This window comes from Ciconia boyciana, chromosome 2 (assembly GCF_034638445.1).
Source record: "Ciconia boyciana chromosome 2, ASM3463844v1, whole genome shotgun sequence".
In the NCBI taxonomy this organism is placed as follows: domain Eukaryota; kingdom Metazoa; phylum Chordata; class Aves; order Ciconiiformes; family Ciconiidae; genus Ciconia; species Ciconia boyciana.
The window spans coordinates 142,726,571-142,750,895 of record NC_132935.1 but is presented as its reverse complement, the minus strand read 5'-3'; the positions used below and the strand labels follow the sequence as shown (position 1 = coordinate 142,750,895).

The 24,325-nt window shown below is 35.8% G+C and overlaps 1 protein-coding gene across 2 annotated transcripts in view; it reads right to left on the bottom strand.

Moving 5' to 3' along the window:
- Positions 1-204: 204 nt before the first annotated feature.
- PEX1 (peroxisomal biogenesis factor 1) overlaps positions 205-24,325 on the bottom strand; it is a 28,819-nt gene continuing 4,698 nt past the window's right edge. For both annotated transcript variants that reach the window (XM_072854268.1, XM_072854269.1), the window contains exons 3-24: positions 23,494-23,577; positions 23,137-23,251; positions 22,275-23,047; positions 20,685-20,804; positions 18,430-18,553; positions 18,038-18,147; positions 16,621-16,721; positions 15,220-15,352; positions 14,389-14,485; positions 13,098-13,268; positions 11,520-11,674; positions 10,013-10,202; positions 9,643-9,809; positions 8,661-8,795; positions 8,015-8,079; positions 7,049-7,191; positions 6,868-6,971; positions 5,516-5,692; positions 3,711-3,941; positions 2,035-2,235; positions 1,560-1,690; positions 205-638 (exon numbers count right to left, since the gene is read on the bottom strand). In XM_072854268.1, coding sequence (XP_072710369.1) covers positions 554-638; positions 1,560-1,690; positions 2,035-2,235; positions 3,711-3,941; positions 5,516-5,692; positions 6,868-6,971; positions 7,049-7,191; positions 8,015-8,079; positions 8,661-8,795; positions 9,643-9,809; positions 10,013-10,202; positions 11,520-11,674; positions 13,098-13,268; positions 14,389-14,485; positions 15,220-15,352; positions 16,621-16,721; positions 18,038-18,147; positions 18,430-18,553; positions 20,685-20,804; positions 22,275-23,047; positions 23,137-23,251; positions 23,494-23,577 — 3,612 coding nt within the window. In that variant the 3' untranslated portion in view covers positions 205-553. The remainder of the gene's footprint in view (positions 639-1,559; positions 1,691-2,034; positions 2,236-3,710; positions 3,942-5,515; positions 5,693-6,867; positions 6,972-7,048; positions 7,192-8,014; positions 8,080-8,660; positions 8,796-9,642; positions 9,810-10,012; positions 10,203-11,519; positions 11,675-13,097; positions 13,269-14,388; positions 14,486-15,219; positions 15,353-16,620; positions 16,722-18,037; positions 18,148-18,429; positions 18,554-20,684; positions 20,805-22,274; positions 23,048-23,136; positions 23,252-23,493; positions 23,578-24,325) is intronic.

Here is a 24,325-nt window from a genome sequence, read left to right as displayed (position 1 = left end):
TCAGAATAATAAACAGTGGCAGAAAAAAAGATACAATTATCTTGGTTTGTCTTAATTTTTTTTTTTTTGCTATAGCTGTTCTGGAAGTATTAGACTAGTTGCCTACCAACAAACATATGAAGTACCACCCTTCTCTAACACCTCTCTAAAGGCCATTAGAGAATGGCTTTATAGAATTAAAAAAAAAACAAAAACATTTCCACAATTAGATATTACAGTTTATTCAAACAGAATCTATTTGTTGTGAGGAAATAAACAGGGATAGGAAATCATTGTTAGGTTTTGGCAACTATATTGATAGAAAGCAAAATTTAAAATTTTATGTGATAAGCAACTGGACAGAACGTAACCAATGTTCTCTCAAAAATTTAATATCAATCTGAAGGAAGACAATTTTCTTCAAAATAAAATGTGACAATTTTACAGCATGTAAGTTTAAAAGAAACTTATCTTCAACTGCTGCATTAATAAATCCATATGAATATAAATAATCTGATTTAATCACATTTGTCATTTTCAGTTACAGTTTAGCAATTACAAGCAAATACAGTTACTAAGCTAGAGTCATCTTTTGTCCTGGTCTGAACGTTGAGCCAACTTGTCCTTTCCTCTTCTTGGGATTCTGAAAATTATCATACCTGTAAACAGAGAAAGATATTAGCAAATTCTTACGAAATGCCTTTGTTTGCCTATGCCTCTTCAGAGACACATTAATGCAACACAGAACTACAGATGTTTATGTATGTTTTTATGGAAATAAAGAGTATGTGTCTCCTCAGACCTGGGGATCAGCAAGAGTTTTCATCCACAAACTTAACTCAGAGAGCTCTCTGCCCCCCTTCCTCTTTTTTTAATTTTTTATTTTTACTTTTTGGGGCTGGGGGGGAAGGTGGGACAAGGAACAGAAGTGGACAGGGTGGTATAGACTCCTGGGAAGCATCTCTCATTCTCTTCCTTTCCTATCCCTTCCTTCTCTCTTTCCCCTGCTGTAAGACCTGTTTATCTATGTATCAGCTGAGGAAGACAACTCCTAACAATCTTCATGTCAGAAGACCCTGCTGGTGAAATCACAGAACATCCCGATGCCAGTTTCCAGCTTTTTCACTCCATCTTTTCCAAGTCTAAGGAGACACATTCTCCTTTTCTGCAGATTATTGCCTTTTCCCAAACACAGCAGCTACAAAGACCACTACAGAGAGTCAAAATGAGGCAATTTGAAAATACAGGGGGCTACTACTCAGTGGAAGCAGGAAGGCCCTAGCTCTGAGTCTCAGAGAATTGGTGCTTCTTTGTACTGGTATAGCTCTGAACATAATACAAGGGTTTTCTGGTCTGTGATTAGAATTTCTAGGTCCTACATTAATAAAAACAGGAAGAGACAATGCACTGGTAAAATACTTTGTATGTAATTTAATATTTCTGAAAAAAATTGCTGTCAGAAGCTATTCAACTCTGCCATTCCCCACATTAAGTAACTATTGTGTTTCTGATGAGTAAGAAATATGAAAACACCAAATCTCCACTGAATACACAATTACAAAAAAAAATTTAATACTTACAGTTCAGTAAAATTCTTCCAGTCATCTTGGCTAATGGATGGTCTTATACCCTCAAGTGCAGTCATCAGATGGGACTGGGTAATAACGAAAGTGTTCTTGGCAAGCACTGACTGATTAACGGTGCTGTCCTCCTTGAAAACAGAGCCGTGAACAGACAATGAAAAATTACCACAGATACAAAGACATAGTGCCATGAATATCAGTGACTCTGGAACTTCCTCATTACATGTACGGACAAATGTATTGTAAATACAATTACAGCTCCCCTGCCCCCCTCCAGTGTTAATAACACAGAAATAACTGTTTAGTTATATGAATGTTAACATCTGGCTTATTTCTCCTCAAACTAGGTATCATTTATCTTTGCAATTTTTGTTACGTTATATTTAATATTATTGCAGAAATTATTGAAATAACAATTGTGGGAAAACAACAGAAAAGAGTTAAGACTAAATAATTAGAAAAGCTGCCATACTCCATTCTTGCTTCTGTAATTGGCTTTGATAGCATTGATTTCTGTCCTCAGGTGCTCTATTTGCTGCTCCTGGTTATTTTCCAGGGAGTCTTCTTGAGAAGCTGTTCTAAGCATTGAAGGTTGTGATGATGCTGTGTCTCTCTGAGTCACGCTGGTAAAATCGTGAGTTATGGAGTTTGGTCCAGACAAACACAAAGAGCTCTAAATTCACCACAAGGAGAAATACATTAACTCATTATGGATCCAAAAGAGCAACTCCACCATTAATATTGAGCCTACAAATTTAATTCAGTATAAGCTTGCCCCACTTGCAAAAAGAGTAGTTTCTCTTAAAAACAGATCACATACATAACTTGTTGAACAGAAAGTTTAGGTTAGTTTGCCATGGTGTTTGGGGAAAACTACAAATTTGAAAAGAAAGTGTTTCATCTTTAGAAAAGGTCTAAATATTCTTGCAATGGCCAAACTCAAAAAGAAGACAGGTCTACTAACTGCATTGTTTTATCTACGTATGAAAATCAGTGGTTCTGAAATCCAGGCAAGTTTATGCAGTTAGCTTTGGAGTGACTCATAATTTAAATATTCATCACCTCCAAATTCTCTGTGCATTTGGTAAGTGTGAACTTTCAAGTTCAACAACTTTAAGAGATCAAAGTCCTCGTAGCCTTGCTGAAAAACTTTCACAGTTAGAGGAAAATTGAAGCCTCTAAAGATACATTAATGGAACACTATCATCTATAATGCAAGATAAAACACACAAAAGCACCTTAGCAGTCAGTAATTAGTTCTCCAATGTCAAGATAACTTATTTTTGGCTTTAAGAACCAACACAAGACAGTTTCGAAAACAAGAGTCTAACAGCTTTGATAACTAACCTGTAATAGCAATTCTACAACAGATCTTGAAAATGAATGTCCCATGGAACACATGCAAACTCTGAAGACATCTGTTCCCCTTAACGAGCTCAGAGGCAGCATATTCTGTTTTGCTTACCTGGCAGCCAAGCGAGACAAGCTGGCCAGCAGATCACTATGCAGGTGCTGGGTAGCCAACCAGCACATCCCTATCTGCAAGCTAGCCAGAGAATGTGCTGCTTTCTGTGCAATGTGATACTACAACAACAGGAATTCTTCTTCTTAAGAGCAATGATGGAAGCTAAGGTTTACGTCTGTTGTTTACACAATCCCATGGTCAGATTATTCCATTAACGCACGGTCTACTGGAAACTGAAAAATGTTTGTTGATTCTTAAGATTATGACGATTCTGGAAAGCTGGATGGTCATTGTTTAGTAATAAAACTAAGTTAAAAAAACCAAAACACGACCAAAAGGCAAAAACTGTTTTAGTATTAAACTTTGGAAGGCAACAAGCCATTAGACCAGACAGTAAGATCTAGTATGAATGCAGTTTTCTTGATTATAAAGGATTAAGCAGTATTTTGGGATTTTGATTCTGAAGTCCTGCAAAGTTGCAGAGAAGTCTATATTGTATTTTGTCAGATCACATCCCTCCATCTTCTTCCCCACCATGGACCACAAGGTATAGGCTGAAGACAGTTTGAAGGACAAAGCAGACATAATTGTATTTATAAAACCATACCATTTGCCTACTTCCATTTTTCTGCTTCACAACTGATAATATTTAGAAAATGCAAAATATTAAGCAAGTAATTTACCAGTTCTGAAGGAGTTCCATTTCCCAGCTCTGATTCATAAGAGCTTCCAAAATAAAGACGATAAATGTTGGACCTTGGATCTTCAGGAAGCAAGTCAGACATGTCTAAAGAAATAAGAGACTGCTCTAGCCCTGCTTCTCCATCTATTGCAGAATCATCTGAGCCACTGCTGTGGTTTAGAAAAACCATGGAAGAGAGACTGAAGTCACTATCAGAACTAGAACCAAAATCCTGTGAAAAAGAACAGAACATAAGACGTGTTAACTCATAACTAATTGCAATCTGAAATGCATTAAAAAATTTCATATACAGTGCAAATGAAAGTGTCGATTTACATTTTATTCTAGTAATCTGTCTTTCTGTGGGATTATATTTCCAAATATTTTGCTAAGAAAATCCAATGCCTTTAAGCAGAACTTTCTGTCTTCACACTAGAAAAATAATATGAGGAGATAATCTTAAGGTTTTATTTGTTTGCTTTGAACTGTCTCACTCACTCAGTAACAGCAAGTGTTGGGAAAATTAATGTACATTTTCTGTTGTAGAACTGTATCACTTCTCTCTCTGAACTGTATCACTTCTATCTTGTGTAGTGCTCTAGGAGATTGTGGTGAGTCTACTTTTACAGTGCCTAATTGTGGTACTCATCTTTAGTCATAGTCAACACATTTTAAGTGCTGATGTGGAAATCACAGTTGCAGACTGGTGTTTGCAAACCTTTTTGATTGTACACCCCCACCAGTAAAAAACTTCTGAGCACACTCCACCAAATATATGCATATTTATTTGTTTGCAATTTATATACATGTACTATTGAAGTTCTAGTATTTTCTTCCTGCACCTCAATGGATTGTCCTGTGCACCCCCTGGGGTGGGCGCACACACTCCAGAGACCACTGCTTTAGACAGTGGCCTCCTCCAATAATGGAAAATCATCAGGCATCCTTACAACTACTTACTTACTGATGCTACAAGTGAAGGATTGTTATGGAAGATATGCTGGAGATCTCTCCCAATACTAAGAGTTGCATCCTCCGAGCCCCATCCCTTAGTAACAGCTGGGACAAAAAGAACTCAAGAGGTCTCCTTGCTTTTGTACCCCTGACCCAACCCTTCCCTTGGACCTCCAAGTAGTGGAAGCCATGCCTGCCCCTTTCCAACTAGAACCAGAAGACAGGCATTAAAAATGTGAGGAGAGGTGGCTGAATAGATGCTAGAAGAGGAGAGGACCTGTCAGTCACATATGGGGTTAAAACCAAGGGTGGGATCCTGTACCTTGGAAGTGCAAGTATTAGCTGGTGCCTGGAAGATAAGCCAGAGCAGGCCACTTTAGATATCACCGTCCTCTCACTACTTCTCTCCTGAACTCAGATCAAGCTCAATCTGTTGGAACAACTCCACAAAATCCACCAATTCCTTGCTTCCTCCATCATCCAAAATGTGCCACCTCAAAATTGAATTTGCTAGCTGCTCCTAAGAAACTCTGAGTGGGATTCCTCCTATTGTCAGTCATTCCTCATAACAATGATAAACAGATTTGGCTTACATAAAGCTATTTAACATTAAACACCTATCATAAAATGAAAAAAACTTGTGTTTAAGAAGTATTTAAACTAATTTGTTACATTATTCTTGCATTTTTCTGCAAACATATGAAGATTTTAATCTGCTGTATACAAACATAGGAAAACTAAATCTTATTAAACATCATTTCACTAAAAAACCATGGATAAAATTAACCCTTTCAAACATATCAGCATCAAAATAAAAAGAGGAGAGACTTCTTCTGTATCAGTTTTATTTACCTGTGTTAAACCTGAACCTAAATTAGTATGGATTGCTTGTAATTGGGCATTGTACAATAAAGCTTTTAGGTCAGCCCCTGTGAACTGTTCTGTTTTTGCTGCCAAATCCTGAAAGTCCACATCATTTGCCAAGGACAGAGAATGACTGAGAGCTTTTAAGATTTCATAGCGTGAACTCTGTAAAAAGGGAGAAAAAAAATGTCAATAAAGCAACCTGTTATTTTCCTTGTCCTGATTGCTAGATAGTGCTTTGGCCCTGTCACAAGCCACTTCCTATCTGAGGGAGGAAGGATCTTTTTTAAAGAAGATACTACCCTAATAATAGTACATATAGGACATACTGTACAGTAATCAATCTTTAAAATACAGGCATACATTTTGTTACATTTTCTTGAAGAGTCTAAGAGAAACTGTGCCAAATGTAGTATACAGAGAAATATATTTCTCTGAAGATCCAGTTAATATCTGGGATTTTTATATATGAAATATATAAAAATATGAAGGTGAACTCCGCTACTCATATGTCCTTTTGCAAAGGACAAAAGTGAAAAAACTTCTGTTTACCTGAATGAACATATTCTAAATCAGAAGTTTATTAAAAAAAAAAAGGGGGGGGCAGGAAAGAGAGCATATCTGTGTTCTTAAGGCACAGGATCATCTTCATGTGTGTTTCAGAATGAAATGATGTGGTATCTGTTCAATGTGCCAACTAATCTGAAAATGAACAGTACTAATTTTTTCTCATAAAATGGGGAATCAAAGACACATATTGTACAGCCTCAAAGGCCTGATCCAAACCCCACTAAAATCAATGGGAATCATTCCTTTCCTAAGTAGTGACACATCTGACTTAAAAAGAGCTTGAATATTCCAAATTAAATGTGGGTAGAGAAGAATGGGATCAACTGGATTTGGAATAAAACTGCTCTAAAAACTTCAGATAATTCAAGAGTTGGGTTGGGAATGGCTATGGTTCACCACTTCAAGCAAACAGCAGATACACTAGACTCATAATTCAGAGAAAGACGTGGAACATGATAAACGCTACCCTGCATCCAATTTCTTTCTGCAGACTAGTTTCCTTTTTTAATTTTTTTTTAAATCAGCTATATCCACAGGAACATGATTTGATCCTGAAGACTGTGGTAAACAGCCTTTTCTTTCCCGAGTTTTATGCGAACATATTGACACTAAAATCAGTGAATTTATACTGTTGTATAACTGGAGCTGGGCCATCAAGTCCACTTTGTCCAGGTTTGAAATGCCACTAAATACAAAGAAAAGGAAAATAAAGCCCATTAGTTTGATTTTTTTTTTCCTTGCCTCTCATGTAAAATGTTTTGTTTCCTCACCTGATCAGGAGGTGGACAGTACAGGCACTTATCCAGTCGACCTGGCCTTAACAAAGCAGGGTCAATCAAATCTGGGCGACTAGTAGCAGCTAGCACATAAACTCCTTAGGAAAGTGCAGAAAAATATCATTAACATCTGCTAAACTTTTGCACAAAAAGGAGCACACAGATGAATTATTACCTTGTAAGCCTTCCACACCATCTAACTGAGTCAACAGTTGGTTAACCACTCGGTCTGTAACTCCCGTGTTGTCATGACCTCGGCGAGGAGCAATAGAATCAAACTCATCAAAAAAGACGATACAAGGCTTAGCTGCCTGAGCTCTAAAAGGAAAAAAGAAAGGCAATACTTAAATTCTGTTTAAGTTTGGGTCACAGGTAAAACTGCTTAGAAATATTAAAGGTAATTGCTTTTTGCTTCAGAGAATAGTTATCTTTAATGAGAGAACAGAAAATCTGTTTTCTGTAGAAATTAAGATGTTCTGAAGAACTGGATTGCAATGGAATCACTGCTCATTTTTATGACATACCTTGCACTCACTTTATAATTTCTGAAGTACTCAACTGTCCTGTTAATATACATGAAAGCTCTAAAATCCAATCACTGCAGATGAGGTCTTGGCTTAGGTACATCTAACACAAAGACTGCCTACACTGTAAACTACACGAGAAGCAAAGGCTATGTAGGATATGTTTACATTAGTGAGCATTGAGGGTGAGTAAGGGCAGATTTGTAAAAATAAAACAACTGGCACTGAGGACCTCAATACCAAGTCTAGTATGAACCTATGTACTGCGTGTTCATTACTAGTTGGAGCACACTCGACTGCCTCCTGGAATCATCTGAAAGGAATTCAGCATGTGTTTTCCAAGACAGTTCTGTGATGTGAACCAACGCACTGTAAATGGAGAGAACTGGGAGTTCAGCTTCAAAAGCGCACTCCTGATCTGAGCCGAAATGCTCAGTTCTTGAATAATGATGGTCAAGCTGAACTTGCCAAGATCTGAACATCTGGTTTAGCACAACTAATGACTTCAGATGCTTTTGTGATCTGATGCCATATCTCTCCTAGGACAACAAAATTATTTCTTGGAGCTTCAAGCAATAAAATTCATGGATAACATCACAAATCTTTACAAAGCCAACCTGTTAAAGATATCTCGAACTGCTTGCTCACTTGCTCCAATGTATTTGCTGAGCAGCTCTGGTCCCTAAAAAAAAAAAATAATAAAAAAAAATCAGAAAAGAACCTTAATGATAGGTTTCCTAGTTTTAATGTGTAATTCAACATCAGCATAGATTTCATGTACTAGAGAGTGGTATCTCTGAACAGAAGAGCCGAGGGATCTAGATAAGCCAAAAGAATCTTTTAAGCATTCCAACTTATTTTAAAGTAATAATTTCCATTTTTCTACTATAACAGAATATGTGTTACAGTATCATAAGGCAACAGCTTACAATGTATTTTTAAAATATGTTTAAAATGCATTGCTCAACTTCATTGTCCAGTGGAACCAAAATACAGGATCTTTTTATAAAAAATGGGAAAGTAAGTGCATCTAATTAAATTTTATAATTCTGCCTAATGAATAATTACACAAAAACTCTCAGTAATAAAACTGTGAAGTTCCATAAGTCAGATGGTGGGATATCCAGAGACATAATACCAAATTTTAAATGTGAGTTTCTTACTTTGGTATTTTGCCCTCACAAGCACATACTCACAGGTATTATGTTAAGCCATTTCATTCAGTTAATAAAATGAATCAATTAATCTTCAAAATCTTGCTACCTTGATGCTGATGAAATTCATTCCACTCTCTCGAGCAACTACTCCTGCTAACAGTGTTTTTCCTGTTCCAGGTGCTCCATACAGCAAGATTCCTGATCTCTGTCGTATGGGCAGGTTGGCAAATAAGTCTGGATACTGGAAAAGAGTTTCAACAAGACATATTCTGAAATATGTAATTATTCTACACTGTAATAACACTGACTAGTGTTGATTTTTGTGTAAACAGAATGTGTCTAATTTCTTTTATCCACATTATTATTGCAAGAGCTCATCTGGACTGTTGCTAGTTTACTTGGGGCTGAAGTGGGTTCCTAGGCTTCATAGGTATATAAAATACAAACGAGTGGCATTTCCTATGAAGTGGAAACAGGACACAAGGGATGCACTAGAGCTTTATAATGTACATATTGGTACTTCTAAATTTCTATTTTAATCACTGACTGATATGATTAAATTATATAAGGATACAGTAGAAGATTCTGTCCATTACACAGAAAACTGTTCAGTCATTTATCTGAAGACTGAAATGGATGGCTCATCTCAATGCTGGAAGTTTTAAGCAAGGCAGAAAGGCCAAAGTAAAATACAGGAGAACTGATGGATTGGCATTCATCCAAAAGAGAGTGCTCCTCTAGCAAAAGCACTGCAGAAAACTGCTGGAAATGTTATGTTTACAGAGCCTAATCACAAACCCTGCAACAGAGCGTAGCAAAGATGATGTTAGCAATACAGCAATATTCTAGAGCAACACTTGATCTGTAGAAAAGCACAAGTCATTGCCTTTTGTATTTGGAAGAGGGAAGGGGGAGGAGAAAGAGTTTTCCAGTAGCTGAAGACAGCTGAAGACTCGGAAGCTGCAAAAGTACCTTAAAATCATACCTGTCATCTTTCTGTCAAGTACCATGTCACACCTTAAAAATCATTCTTCCCCTACTAACATTATGTACAAAATTCAGGTAACTAATTTAAAAGAACTAGGTACCTTTGCAGGTAACATGATGGTATCCATGAGTATTTGCTTCACATCTTTTAAGCCACCAATCCTGTCCCAACCAATGTCCTTAGGTTTATGAAGGTTAACATTTCTCAGAGCTAAGGCAGTAAAATCTTTTAGAGCTTTCTGAAAATCCATAGTTGACAGATTCAATTCTGCTTTAAAAAAAAAAAAAAAAAAAAAAATCCTGTATAAAAATATAACACACAGCCTACCAGTAACAAACTCCTCACAATATGTAAAAATTAAATACATTTTAAACATAAAACATAAAAACTGGCTTTTTATTTCTGTATTACTCCACAGGTTCTGGGTAACAGAAGTAAGACTATGAAATAAGATTTTGTTATCAACGTACCGCCATTTTGAAATGCATTCTGGTTGGAAACACAGGCATGAATGGCACGATCAACCAGCATAGTAAAATCTCTGGCAACAAAACCTTCTGTTTCCTTTGCAATACATTGGAGGTCAAGATCAGAGAACGTCTTTATATCAGAATTCAGTTTCTTTTTTATTATGGAATACAGCATTTCACATCTTTGCTTCTGAAAAATAGAATTGTGCAGCAAATGTGTATTAAGTTTAGTATTTATATGGATTTCAGAAATTCAAAAAGTAAATACATACAAGTTACTAAAATTTCTTTAAATATTTCCATGTCACCAAATCTTCAAATAACAAAATGTGAGTAGGCATGAATATAAACAAAAGTTAGTTCTTCAGGTGAATTTCAATAAATTCACCAGTTTTACATTTACATTTACATTACACCATTTTAAATGTGTACCTCCCCACAGCTGTCTTAAATCCAACAATAATGATGAAACAACCCTCCACCCCCAGATTCTACTGTTTTACACCCATTCTTTCTGTTTCACAGGAAAAGGAACATCTTTCATCTTGCTGATATGAACAGAATATATTTGAGATTAAATATATTGCATTAGATAAAAATACATCAGATAATTTGGTATCTTTTGAGATCCCGACTTTTCCAGTGATGTCTTAACCTTATCCATGTATTAGTATTAAAAATGATAAAGGCAGACTTGCAGGAAGTGGGAGAAAGCTACGTTGTATCTAACACAGAATCCCCTCCTCAGTGTCCTTTAATTGCTAACCTGTGACAGAAGACAAGCAGGCAGGAACAACTCGTGTTAAATACAAACAAGTTTCCATGTCTGTGTCATTGCCATTAGGGCATGCACAGGTACAAAGTGCTGCTTTCTCCTGCAATGAAGTTATACTGTTTATTCTTCCCTCTACCTTTTTTACTTTTCAAAATGGACTATATTCAAAAGTAGAGGGATATAATTGATATAGAAAACCAAACCAAAACCTTCCCATAAAATTAACATTCCGTTTTAATAATATTTTTAAAATACATGTTCTAGGGACATACTTATTCCTCTAAGCAGTGAAAAAACACACTTATGTTTAATCTCATTTACCTAACTGTAGTGACACATGTTTTTTCAAAGCTGGTCCTCCAGAATCCCCTTACAGGTAACAAGGAGACATACATATCTCACCTATGTTAGACAACCTGACTTGTTTTACATTGAACTGAAATGTCCTCTGAATACACCCTTCTCTCGTCACTGAAGATAAGGAGAGTGGGGCCAAATGGCAGTTGTCACTGGATTACTTTTATTTTTTTTAAACTTTATAATGACAGATGTAAGTTCTGAGAGATTGAAGTATCATGAAAAAACTTCTAAGATTTCCAGATTTTTTTTCTCATCTTCGGGTGTAAGCTATTTTTGCAGCTGTTCCAGTATTGTATTTGAGGCTGCAGGGAAGGCAAACAACATGGGAAGGCAAACAACATTTTAACTAAGTGAATAAATACCTGAATTTACCTGATCTGGAGATCGGATACATTTGAAGCACTGAAATATGTGAGTTCCTTGTGCTGAAACCAGGGAAGGATGTAGGGAATGTTCAGACTGACTTGTGGCAATTAGTGCAATCAAACTCCCCATGGAAATAACTTCTTTTATCAGATCTTTCAAAACTAAACACATAAGACATTGCTCCATGAATTGCAAAATAACAAAAGATTCTGCATTTCATAATAGACATTTCTACTGTACTGGAGAGCAGCATTAGGGCACTCAAAATGTAACATCTTATTATAGATTTGTTTTATTCCCATGTTTACAGGCTTTTTTAAAAATTAAAAAAATAAAAGATGTGTAGTTATTTTTTCTAGGACAGTACATTCCATTAATAAAATGCCATCAGAAGTGCTCTTTAAAAGCTAAATTTGTACCATCACTGATGATGGCTACCACAGGATATTAAATATGATTTTTTTGTGTGTGTGCTATGATCCCTGTTTTAGAAATATTATTCCCTCCATGCAAACAAAAAAGGGAAAATTATAAGAATAAAAATAGATGCTAAGCCTGGAAAATAAGCAATCTAGGAAAAAATAATATATGAAAGTCAAAGAAATTATGGATGCAAGGTAGGTCTTCAAAGAATAATCTTTAAAACTCTAAACCTGTGTTGTATGCATTATACCTGTAAATAAAGTAATAAGAAACACAAACAATTCTGCAAGTAACTTAAGTGCACATTTTTTAAAAAAAGAAAATATAGTAACATTTTCTGAACTTTGAAAGTAATTTAATAAAAAATTATGCTAACTCCCTCAAGCTGAACTAAGAAATAGAAGATATTTTTTGCTATGGCTTGAATTTTACATGAACAGAGTTGAATATAGCTAAAAAAATAAAGACATTAATCTTGATAATTTAATTTTATTTTGCAACTTATCACTGCCTAGATTTTAGGGAATAAAAAGGAACTGCATACAGGATGTCAAACTACAACTGATAATCTCATTTTAAAAATCTGTAGATTGTTGCATTGTAAAATAAAATAGAAGTTCTACAAAGTATACCAAGTAGGATGATAAAGAAGTTAGTATTCAGCTAAAAGAAGCTGGTTCTAAATATCAATAAGTATCAAATGTATATATCTCTGTAATTATAATAATAATTATGGAAAACAGGATCAATTTTAATGATCTGTCAATTATAATATTGATCTTATCAATTATAATCAGTTAAAGATTAATCTGTAATTTGTAAACAATTGCGATGTATTTGAGTGCATGAACAATATAAAAAGGAACTGAGAAGCCTCTACCACTGGTAGTGGTACTGACAACAGGCATTGCCATCAGCAGTGGTGGTGTACGTACCATTGGCAATGACTACTCCAAGCTCCAGAGTGGACTATTTTGATTCAGCTAGCAGTCCACAAATGGTCTACATACCATAATTTGTGAACCCCTTCCATGGAATACCACATGGTCCAGAGGCAATAATGATACAGACAGAATTGTCCAGGTAGGACAGTACGATTCAGGGGCAAGAAATTCTAAGTCGCATTACATTTTTATCCAGACACAGGTAGCATGGTATTACCATAAGCAAGTCTATTGCTTTGAACAGTTTCAGGGCTGTTCTCATGCTCTGGTGTAGAAGGTACTCCAACAATGTGATCAAGATCATCCATCAAAAGAATGGATGGTTGTCTCCATGCTGCCTCTAAAAAAGCTTCTTCCACATTTTTCCTTATGCTTACTAATCTTTTTCCTAAAACAGAAATACAATTTTAATGACAAAACATATCAGGAAAAAAATCAGCAGACTGACTACATCTTGCTCACAATGCTACATAATACTACAATGTTTTGATTTGTGTAGCTTAACTTTACTCCTATAAATCCAGGTACCAAGATTAAACCAGAGTCAACAGTCAGTAAAGAAAAGAGTCCACATCTTCTGTCAAAAAAGTACTAGAAGGATCCACCTGTCCTGAAATGACATTAATCATCTTTCACTAACCACTATAGAAGTCTACAGGTCTAATTTCTAGACAGTTAAAAACAGAGCAGTATCAGCAGCACTCTAAATTAGCTACAAAGAGTCCTGCAATTGGAAGAATTTTTCAGAGCGAAGGATCTTGCTTTTTATTAATCTTTCCCTTTTTCTCTGGAGTAAGGAGCTTAGTAGGGACTTAAGCAAAAAGAGTATAGCCATGCAATATAAAGGGTCTGTAAGAAAACAGTTGCGTATTCTCTGCCTCTGTAACACCAAGACTATTTGGGAAAGCCAGTGAATGAAACAGTAAAAAAAGCCTTTTTTGTCCTCTTCCATCTTTGGCACAAAATAATTATTTTGAACTCACGAAACCTAAGGATTCATCTTATCATCATCTATAATAATGAGTGTTAGATGACTATTGCCAACACACACTAGGTTAGTAAATATGCCATCATAAATCAGGTTTCAGCTTGTTGTTCGATCCTTCTTTGGTGTCTGTGTCATCTTTTCACCGCGTAATACAGGTACCCTTTAATACTTATAATTTGTTAACAGGACATTTGTTTCAGCTAGCACAGCTGAAAAGACACACAGTTCAGCTTGCAACTTCTTCCTATTTTGTAACAATTAGAAATAAGCATGGCAAGCATGGTTTGAATTTGGTGGTGGTACGTGGGACAGAAACTGATAAAAGTGAGAAATAAGCTTACGCAGCTGTACTTTCATCAGACTGTTAAAGATGCTCATTGCGGGGCATCAAATACCCTTGAAAAAGCAGTAATAATACTAGAAAAATTATTCAGACTAAATATAATAATACATACATTATTATGTATTATTATATTCATCATACAGCAAATGTTTGAAATAAAAAAAAAAATTATCATACCTCTTAAAGATTTACAATCAATTACTTCTACATGAGCATCCAGTCTATCGAACGCTTCTTTGCAGATGGCCTTTGCTAATGTTGACTTTCCACTTCCCTACAAAAATAAATGTGAGCTAATGTAAATTGACAGAACTATTTCCTTCTGTTTCTGTGGAGTTTTTGTCACAGTATACACCAGTTAACAAGCTGGGAAAGCTGTACGCACACTAATTTTAATCTTCACCAAAAGTATATATGTATTCTGCCTTTATATCACTTGGTAGAGACCAAAGCCCTAGAGTGAAACAAGTATAAACAAATTCAGAGTGGATACATCCACTTCAGATAGTGTTCTGATTCCACTGAGTTCAGTGTTAAGACATCTCTTAGTTTCAGTGGAATATGGTATTAAATGGATCACTGTAAGAGGCAACAGGAAAACAAGAGTATCAACTCCACTGCCATTCTGTTATAACACAGGAGAAAATACTATATCCTTATTTTCACTCAAATATTTGAGACAAGAAGTGTTTATTATACTATAAAAACGAAGTAGATTAATCCCCTAAGAGAACAAACTGAAATCAAATTGGTAGTTATCTTAAAAACTTGTATTATATATATGCATTAAATATGAATATATATTGATGAAGTGTGCATATAATGTAGATACATATATATAATATAATGTTTTACTGAATTAACTCTGTTCAGTTAACTGCTCTTTTTTAGCTTGTTCTTTAATTATTTGGAATTCACATCGTATCAAAGAAAACTAATGAAAACAGTTTTGTAACTACAGAAAACAATCTGGGAGGGTTTCCAAGTAGAGAGTAGTGAAGTGTGTACCTTTCCTCCTGTGAGAAGCACCCCTCCACTTCGCAGTCCCACAGCAATAGTAGCCAGCTTTTGAGATAAAGGACGACCCAGAAGACTGTGGCTTATATGCTCAAAGGAAGATGTTCCTAATTTGTCCACTCCTCTGCAGAACAAATAAAACAATAAATGGCCTAGGGTAGCATCCATACACATGATGTAAATAGTAATAGCTTGCAGTAGGGTGAAGTTTCAATGCTGACACATTTCAACATACCTCACCTTTTCAAGAAAAAAGCTAAAGACAATGCAATTTGAAGAGACAGCATCTTTATTTTGCACTGGTGACACAGGGAACACAGACAGACATTGCAAAACACCCCCACAATGGAAGGGTTATCTAGTCATTCTACACCACCCTACCATGAGGCAGGTCTCAGAAGATAAGAGCTAACCATATTTTGGGGCTTCATCTGTTTGAGTGTCTGAGTAACAACCTACTAAGGAATGTAACAAATTGGTAAAACATGGAGCATGCCTGGGTCAGAAAACTTCTCAGCCTTTTCAGAAAAGCAGCACATAGTGCATTTGAAGGCATCCTTGTCCTTCACTGGTCCTAAATCGCTGTAACTTTCAACATAACAGTGCTCCTTTCAGGTCCACAAACAGCAAGGCTGTCAGTTTTGTATTTCAACTTTAAACAAAAAGTGTTGTTCCAGGAGAAATGGAATGAACAAATACATCCTCGTTTCTAGTACCCCTACCCCTGGCAACAGGCTTCCTAGAGAGGTGGTTGATGCCCCAAGCCTGTCAGTGTTTAACAAGCATTTGGACAATGCCCTTAATAATAAGCTTTAACTTTTGGTCAGCCCTGAAGTGGTCACGCAGTTGGACTAGACGATCACTGTATGTCCCTTCCAATGGAAATATTCTATTCTATTCTACTCTACTCTATTCCTACCATATCCCATCCCTACCACACTACCCCTAGATCAGTTCCTATTCCCTCTTCAACATAATATTCTCAGTTGCCTCAGTTTGCCCCAGCTAAAAAAACCCTCCAACAACCCCAGTATCCCTTACTGCTACACAGAGGTCTGTTTCATACCACTTAGAAGCACAGCAAGAGTCACTGAACTATCAGTATTTCTGAGACCTCCCATCCTATTGTCAAGAGACGGTGAACTTTTCAGTACATGAGTACCTTTAGTCATGTGAAGTTTTCTATTCACTTCAGCAAGACTATTCAGAGGACAAGATTAACCATCTACATACACTAGGATAAAGTCTGAACCTGACACGAGCCAAAAGATGCAGAGTTTGTTTTAGCTCTGGCTTAGTTTTCAAAAAAAATCTGCATTTCCACCAATATTCTTTTTTTTTAAATTCCCATTCCCATTCCCTCCCGTATTTTCTACTATGAAAATGTCTCACCCTAAATCCTTTAGTTTGTGGTAAGGAAGGTTCCTGTCTGTATCACACATAGGTGGCTGGCTGTCACCATCAACTTTTCTAGTTAGAGGATGTAAAAGAACCTATAACAAAGGAAAGAGTTAGTACTTTACATTAAATATAACTACAGAAGAAGGGTATAGAAGTACCTAGCCATTTTTGGAATTGTGTAAAGAAAATGTTGCATGTATGCTTTGCTGAAGCTTATTGCGCTTACCATTGCGTTGGTAAAATGGCATTGATAGAACTATTTCCAAAATACAATCCAGGGTTTACAATGACGTAACAACCTGTGATTAGATGTTAGGCCAAGTGCTGGTTATACCAGACTGTGCGGCTCATCATCTCTTTCCCTACCTGTAACTAATTGTGTCTTGTCCTGTGCCCTCCCCTGTTGTGCTAGCACGAGCACTTGTGAGGCAAGGTAGTGAATCAGATCAGGAGTCTGATCTGGGTGAAAAGTAACCTGACAAAACACCTGTTTTTTTTCAGGTGCATGAATCTTTCAGTCTAGCTCACCGGGGAGCTAGTATGGAAAGCTGGGCAGGCAAACAGGGCTAACAGAGAGGTTCACATATAGGAACAGGCTGGTAGGAGATGCTGACACTGCTTAAGAAAAGCATTTCACCCTTTCATCTTAGTAGCAGTCACTAGCACGATTTGTAGAAGTCTTCTTGTAGTTCTCTACTAGCAATACAAATAAAGCTCTTGTTTTACTTTTTTTTTAACAGGAATCCTAAATTTTGCAGAAAAAAAATCTATTCTAAAGAGCCAAAACAGGACACCTTAATTTAACTGTATCAGTTTAAAAATGAAAACATGTTATCCCACTCCTATAACCATAAACCTGGAGTAGCAGGCACTGGTTCAACCAGAATTATTAATGGAAACAGTAATCCTAATATTAGATAGAAATATTTATTCTCCTGAGAAAGGAAAGACTGAAGAAGCACAGAAACTGTATAAACGAGAAGGCAGTGTGAGCTTGGTAGGTCTGAATGGGGAACATGTCTCATCTTTGTCAAAACAAGCTACCGTTCCTGCCAGATATACTGTGAAGTGATTTTACAGTGGTTTAGGTATTAAGGGAAAGAATGACTAAGTATAAGAATAGTATGTTCCAACTTGGACAGTACTGGCTTTCCTCTACTCTCATTGATTTTTCTGAGAATTTAATATAGACTATGAAATTCAGTAACTTGTGTGGCATGCCTGGAATCTCACCAATGCTGAGGCTATAAAATAACATATAAAGAATGCAGATATTTAATTTAATGAACAGACTGACATTATTTATTTAAAAAGGGAAACCAAAATACGTTCTATATAAAATGTAATATATTTTAAACCAAATATAACAATTTAAATTACTTGATACCTGATACTATGTGATATTTACTTGTATATTAGTCTTTTGCAGCAAACTGGGACTCAGTATAAAAATATTCTCAGACTTATTTTCTTCAATGTGCGTAGGATGCACTATACTAAGGAAAAACTCCTCCATTCCTGTAAAAACCCAAGGAACAACTATTAAAATTCCAAATAAATTCCATTTTTATTCCTCACAAGATGATACAGATTAGTGTATTTTGAATTACTACAATATAATCCAAAATGAAAGAATAAAAAAGGTTAATCATTATTAAAGCATAATTTATGCTTACAGTTTCAGTGTAAAGAGATATGTTACATTAAGTGGTGTATATAGAGATTAAATGGCACATTGCCCAAATTAATTCCATAATGGACAGTTAAGACAGCTACAGCACAGGACAGTATATTGCTTACCTTCTTTAACAGACAGATGTATACAGTCTGTGCTTGTCATTATCCATGGGAGATCATCAGTAGCAGAATCTTGCAGCCAAGAACTGAAAGCAGATTTAACATCATCTTCATGTATATCTTTATGCTAATCAGGAAAAAAGAAAGAGGGAAATTAAACAAAACAAGGTGTTACTAAGTAAAATTCTTTTCTTCCCAGGCATGAGGCATTTGTTTCTCTTATGGTAGCAGACAGATGGAAGAAGATATAACAGTTTTATTTATATAGAAAATAATGTTTTGCCAACAAACACCATTTCTATCAACTGCTCTATGGAAAGCACCTGTCTATCCCTTGCTACGGCAACAGTTGGATCTTCCACCACCCCTAAAGATTTTATCTTTGATGTGAGGACAAGGAAAAGCTTTTATCCTTCTTTTACTTATCTGTGTACTCAGCTCCTGGGTTTGAAAGAGCACCCAAGATATGCACCAATATTGACCTGTGACTTATTTCAGGTGCTCATTACACCCCTCTCTTCCCTGTATACTCTGCTTCCTATACAAAGAAGCCTGAGCTCATCTAGATCAGGGGCACCAACAACAAACTTCAACAGGCAGGCAAAGAGATCAAACAACTTATCCCAGGTCACCTAGATAAATGGAATAGGAAAAGAAATTGAGTCTAGATCACATACATCTTGGCTGAGTTCCTAATCACAGAAGCATAATTCCTGTCTAAAAAAGGGGGAATCAACCAAGATCATGGAAGCAGTGTTCAGAAAGGGAAGTGAAAGTTACTGTCATATTTCTTTCTGTGTTTGTCTGGTTTGTCCCAAGAACTAAAAAAACCTCAACTGAATTAGAAAGAAAGGGAGAAATTTGTATTTAAAACACATAAAAGCACACATAACTACTTTGTACAATTTTAGCAAATTACTGACAGAATACTCTTCTAACTCCAATATATAAAAAAAAAAATAATGCAGTTCAACAATTCCTCTGTAGGTAAGAAACCAAAATAGAATATCGGGGATAAAGAACAAACCATGCATAAGCCCTGCTATGATGGGAAGTGCTGTATTTAAAGTTTTGAGGGGCAGCTAACATGGGAAATAATCAGTCCAGTGTCGCACAGAAACAAGCATATGGTACATTATCAAGAAATATGTCATTCCAGAGCTACATCTGACAGACTGTGAGAACTGGTACATAGCATGTTCTTACTGTCACAGATGCTCACTCAGAAGACTGGATATGTCTCACTTACAGGAAAAGAGGGATTCAATGATATAACTCTAGAAAATTAAATCTTTAGCATGAGGGGAAAAAAATATCAGCATTAAAAGGAAGTAAAAACCTAAACAGCACATAAAAAATTATAATAATTTTACTGCAATTGTCTTTCTTAGGAAATCCACTGGGCACTGCAGTGTTTGAAGAGTGTAAGCATGTCTTCTCCCAGAAGACTTAAAATGGGTATTTCCTCTTTAACTCTATGATTCTTTTTTGGTTTTGTTTTTATAGGACTAAAGGTACACACTTAAAATTTGCTAGGTTGGAACCAGTATTAATGTACTGCAGATGAGGGTCTGATGCAAAATTATTATAGATTATTGTTGCTATTTTGACAGCAATTGCTTATGTCTGAGACCTAATTAAACAGAAAATGCATCTTTTCCCTACCAATGCCACTTCTCCTTCATGATGTCAACATCTTTTTTAATAAGAAAGACATCAGAAATGTTCACAATTTGAGAATAATCGTAGACCCTACGACTTAAAAGGTACTATACAGCACTCCTCTAATAGCTTCAGGAAACTAGGAGTTAAAATTCAAAAGTTCTATTTCCTCTACCCTCTGTGACCTCTGCCAGTTCCTTTAAATAGGAAATTGTTACAGATAACATGCCAAACTATGTGAAATATTTACCAAGTGCAAAACAAAATTCAATGGCTTGATGTTTACAGTATCATTGATCAAAATACAAAATAGTATTACTAGATAAGCCTTGTTTAAGTGGATCATAGCATCTTCTTAATTTAAATGACTTACATAGTAAAAAGAAAAAGCAAGGAATTATTCAAAGAAGAAATTCCTTTGGAAGGTTGTCATATCATCATTCCAAATTCCTTGGAATGATGTCATGATAACAACTTCTAAACTATCATCTAACAAATGAAAACAAATAAACATTGAAAAAAACCCAACCTTGACTAGAGCAACATTATCAGTATCCAATATACGAACAAGTATGTGATCAAGAATATCAACTCACTAAGTTCTGTTTGGGTTGCAGTCTAAGAGATACAGGAATTTTAGGAATAGATTCAACTGACTTAATTCGGACTGTTGAATGTATTTCGATACGTAGTTTTTTTCTCAGATCATCTGGAATCTGAAATATTTAAAATAAAGGCAAATAAAAATGAAATATCAGAAAGTAAAACAGTTATAACATTGCATATATAGTACAACATCAGTTTCTTCATCACTAATAGAACCTCTACATTCGATCATCGATCTGTTTATTGGTTGTAATCTGCAAGAGAATTAAGACAGAAACCATAAAATGGATAGTGGTATCCAAATCTTGTTCTCTCATGCACACTTCTCATTGACTTTAATCCTACTTGTGAAAGTGCTCACTATAGCTGACCATCTACTAACTTCTTTAAATAAAAATCAAAAGGTTGAAAAAGAAGAATTAGGAGGAATTCTTAGAACGTTGTAAGAATGCTTTTAGTATAGGAGAAAAACAACAACTCTACTTTCATTTGCTGATTAAAATTAATTTTACATGGGCAGGTAAATATACATAGGCCGTTATACTGATCAGAACTAAGCACATCTGCAGCACAGAGAGAGAAAATCCAGTTTCCCTAAATTGTACTAGTCAGTTTATCCCTTTAAAAAGGAAACTAGTTTTCAAATATTCTGTGCTATTTTAAATGTATATACAAATGGAAAACATCTCATAAATGTTTATTAAGTCTGAAAGAGTTTATGGTTGTTGGCATTTGGAACATTGTTACGTCCTTCAAAAGATTTAGTGGGAACAACCACTGCAGACTCTTGCTCTCATTCTCAACAAAAAAAAAATAAGTGAATGGTGAGAAGTATATTATGTCAAAATAGTCAAATGGTGATTTGGAGTGCATTTTATCTATTTTTGCTGATCCCACATGTGCTTCCAGGAAAGAAAGAACATAAGCAGGCTGTAGTTCTATCAGAATAAGCTGAAATGTCACTGTCTGCACACTCGGACTTGCGGCACCTTGCAAAATAGTATATAAAAACTAAAATAGTTTAAATTATATAAAAGCTAGTTATTTGATATTATTTTTGTTAAGATTTCTTTTAAAGAGTACACAAAAGCACCTGCAAACATCGTGTAGCACTAGGATATGTGATCCCATTACTTTACAGTTTGAGGACACCTAGAGTCCAAAGCACATTTTAAGGTGATAACTGATGAAAAGAATCTCATTATGCACTACTGAATGTATGTAAGTAGATACTTTCGCATTCTCATGTATGCAGTGGCTACCAACAGATTTTGAAGAAAGCATGCATTCCCTCCAGAAACACTGAAGAATTTTCCCCATTTGGTGCAAAAATGCTAAGGGTGCAGAAACCCAGAGTACACCGTACATCTTTGAGGATGATGCTAAGTAACACAGTCCAGAATGAGACAGCTTAGCAAAGCACAGCTCTAGTAAATATTATTTGGTTCTAGCATACTCTACTTGAGAGCTTAACACAAAGTCTATATCCCAAAACTGCATGTTAATTAGCCAGTTCCACAATTATCCAATAGAAAATATTATCCAACAAAAAGTCCAAAAGATAGTGTGCTCAAACTGACCCAAACTCTTCCAGCATGTAGGGCTTCCCCACTGTGGCCATACTCTATGACACTCTTTAGGTCTTCAAATCCGTTCCAAACGATTTGAACAACAGATCCCTCACTGGATGCTTGACTGCTATTAGAATTAGAATGATTTTTGTCTTGCGTACTAGTCAAATGCTTTTGCTTTTCAAATGGCAGATTTTGCTTTGCTTCTTGATGACGCTGTCTTGGGGAAAGCAGCTCATTAATTTTCCCATAAGATACTACAGGATTTGGATCCAAATCAATAAATTCTAAATTCCATGGAAAAACATGAATAGCATTGCATTTCAGAAATGCATGAGTGGCAGACGCATTCTGTACGCTGGGAGGCTGGGACTGACATACTCTAAAAATGGAATCCATGTGAATTAGGTTCAGCAGCTTGTGTTTGAAGGTGCTCATTTCATCTTTATCACACAAAGTCTTTTGTTTCTGCTCAGATGTATGAGAGAAAATGCTCCCTATGAAATTCCATATATTTGGGAGAACGTTTGAGTCAAATGTCATGTTTGCATCAGCCTTACTCTGTTCAAGGACTCCTGGCTTTAAGTAAGGTTGTTTGGCAAAAGGATCCTTTACTGTTTCTTCTTGCTCCATGTTATTTTTCACAAAACTTTTGAGCAAGATGTCACTTTCTGTGGAAGGCGTGCTGGTGATATTTTCCTCAAGTTCGCGTGTTTTGGGAAGTATCAGAAGCTCCGTGCACGGCTCTAATCTCCCATAGGGGGCTGCTGGCGTAAGTGTACCTGAGTATGAACAAAGCAGGTCAATGAATGCATCCACTCTTGCAAAACAGCTTACTCAAGGTGCCACATGAGCCTTCACTGTTGCTTACCAATTCTGATGTAAACGTGAGTGTGCTGTTCAACCCATACAGGAAAGACGGCTTTTGGAAATACTACTCGAATCTGGTCAAGAAGATGTTTTTCAAGAGAGGAAGCATGCAGTTCCTGGGAAAATGTGATAACATTATAAACTAAATACTGCATACATTTTTAACATTTGTTTGAAGATAAAAACTCTACGTCTCTTTCTAATACACCATTTGAAATATAAAATACAATTAAACCCCACCACATTTAGTATTTCCTTAGGGGCTGAAAAGAATGGGGCATTGTGCAAAAAACTGCTTGTGTAAAAATCTCTGTTATCTGTAAGAAAAGGATGTGAACAGGGCAAAAGGTTTTATTACCAGAATTTCCCAATCATCTGTTGAGAGTGGTTCCACTTCTACTTGCTGACAGGAGGAGACGTGGGAACAGGGTTCAAGAAATACCTGGCAAAAGTAACACCATTTCAAAATATTTTTCTTATTTTTAAACACAGAAAAGCTCCATCTTTAATTCACCTAGAAAACTGACATCTCTTTCATGATACGTTTTCACTACTTTGAACATACATCTTCTTAATGACACTAGGTAGTTCATAAGCAGAAAATGGATGTTCAATATATTGGAAATGGATTGCATTAGGCATGCCTGGGGACTTCAATGCACTGTGAATGGAAGGGAATGTGAAAAGCATCAAGTGCTTTATCAGCTGACAAAAACCAATCAATTTTTAATGCATATTGATCACATAACTGTCTTTGCATTTTTTATTTTTAAATGTCCTGGACTCTAGAATGCTGAAAAATTCATCAAATTGTGCACAAATTTAGATAAGGCAGAAACAGATGAAGAAATGAGGAAAAAGTACAATACAAAAGCAAAATCAGCTCCTTTACAAATGGTTTCACAGGAAGCAGCCCCACTTCCAAAGAACAGTTTTAAGGTCCTGTGTACCACGCGGAACGATAAAAGCTATTGTGGCTTAGGCTTTCCAGAAAGCATTAAACATCTATTTCAAAAGTTAATTTTTACTAAAGGTTCCATTTGACAAAAAGTAACAATTTTCAAACAATATCATGTCATACATTTTAAAATAAACGTCATTAAATTTCTCTTGAGATAAAACTAGTTACCTGTCCTCTGAGAGATTTATTTCAGGTCAGCTTTTATAAAAGTAACAACTGATTTTAAATT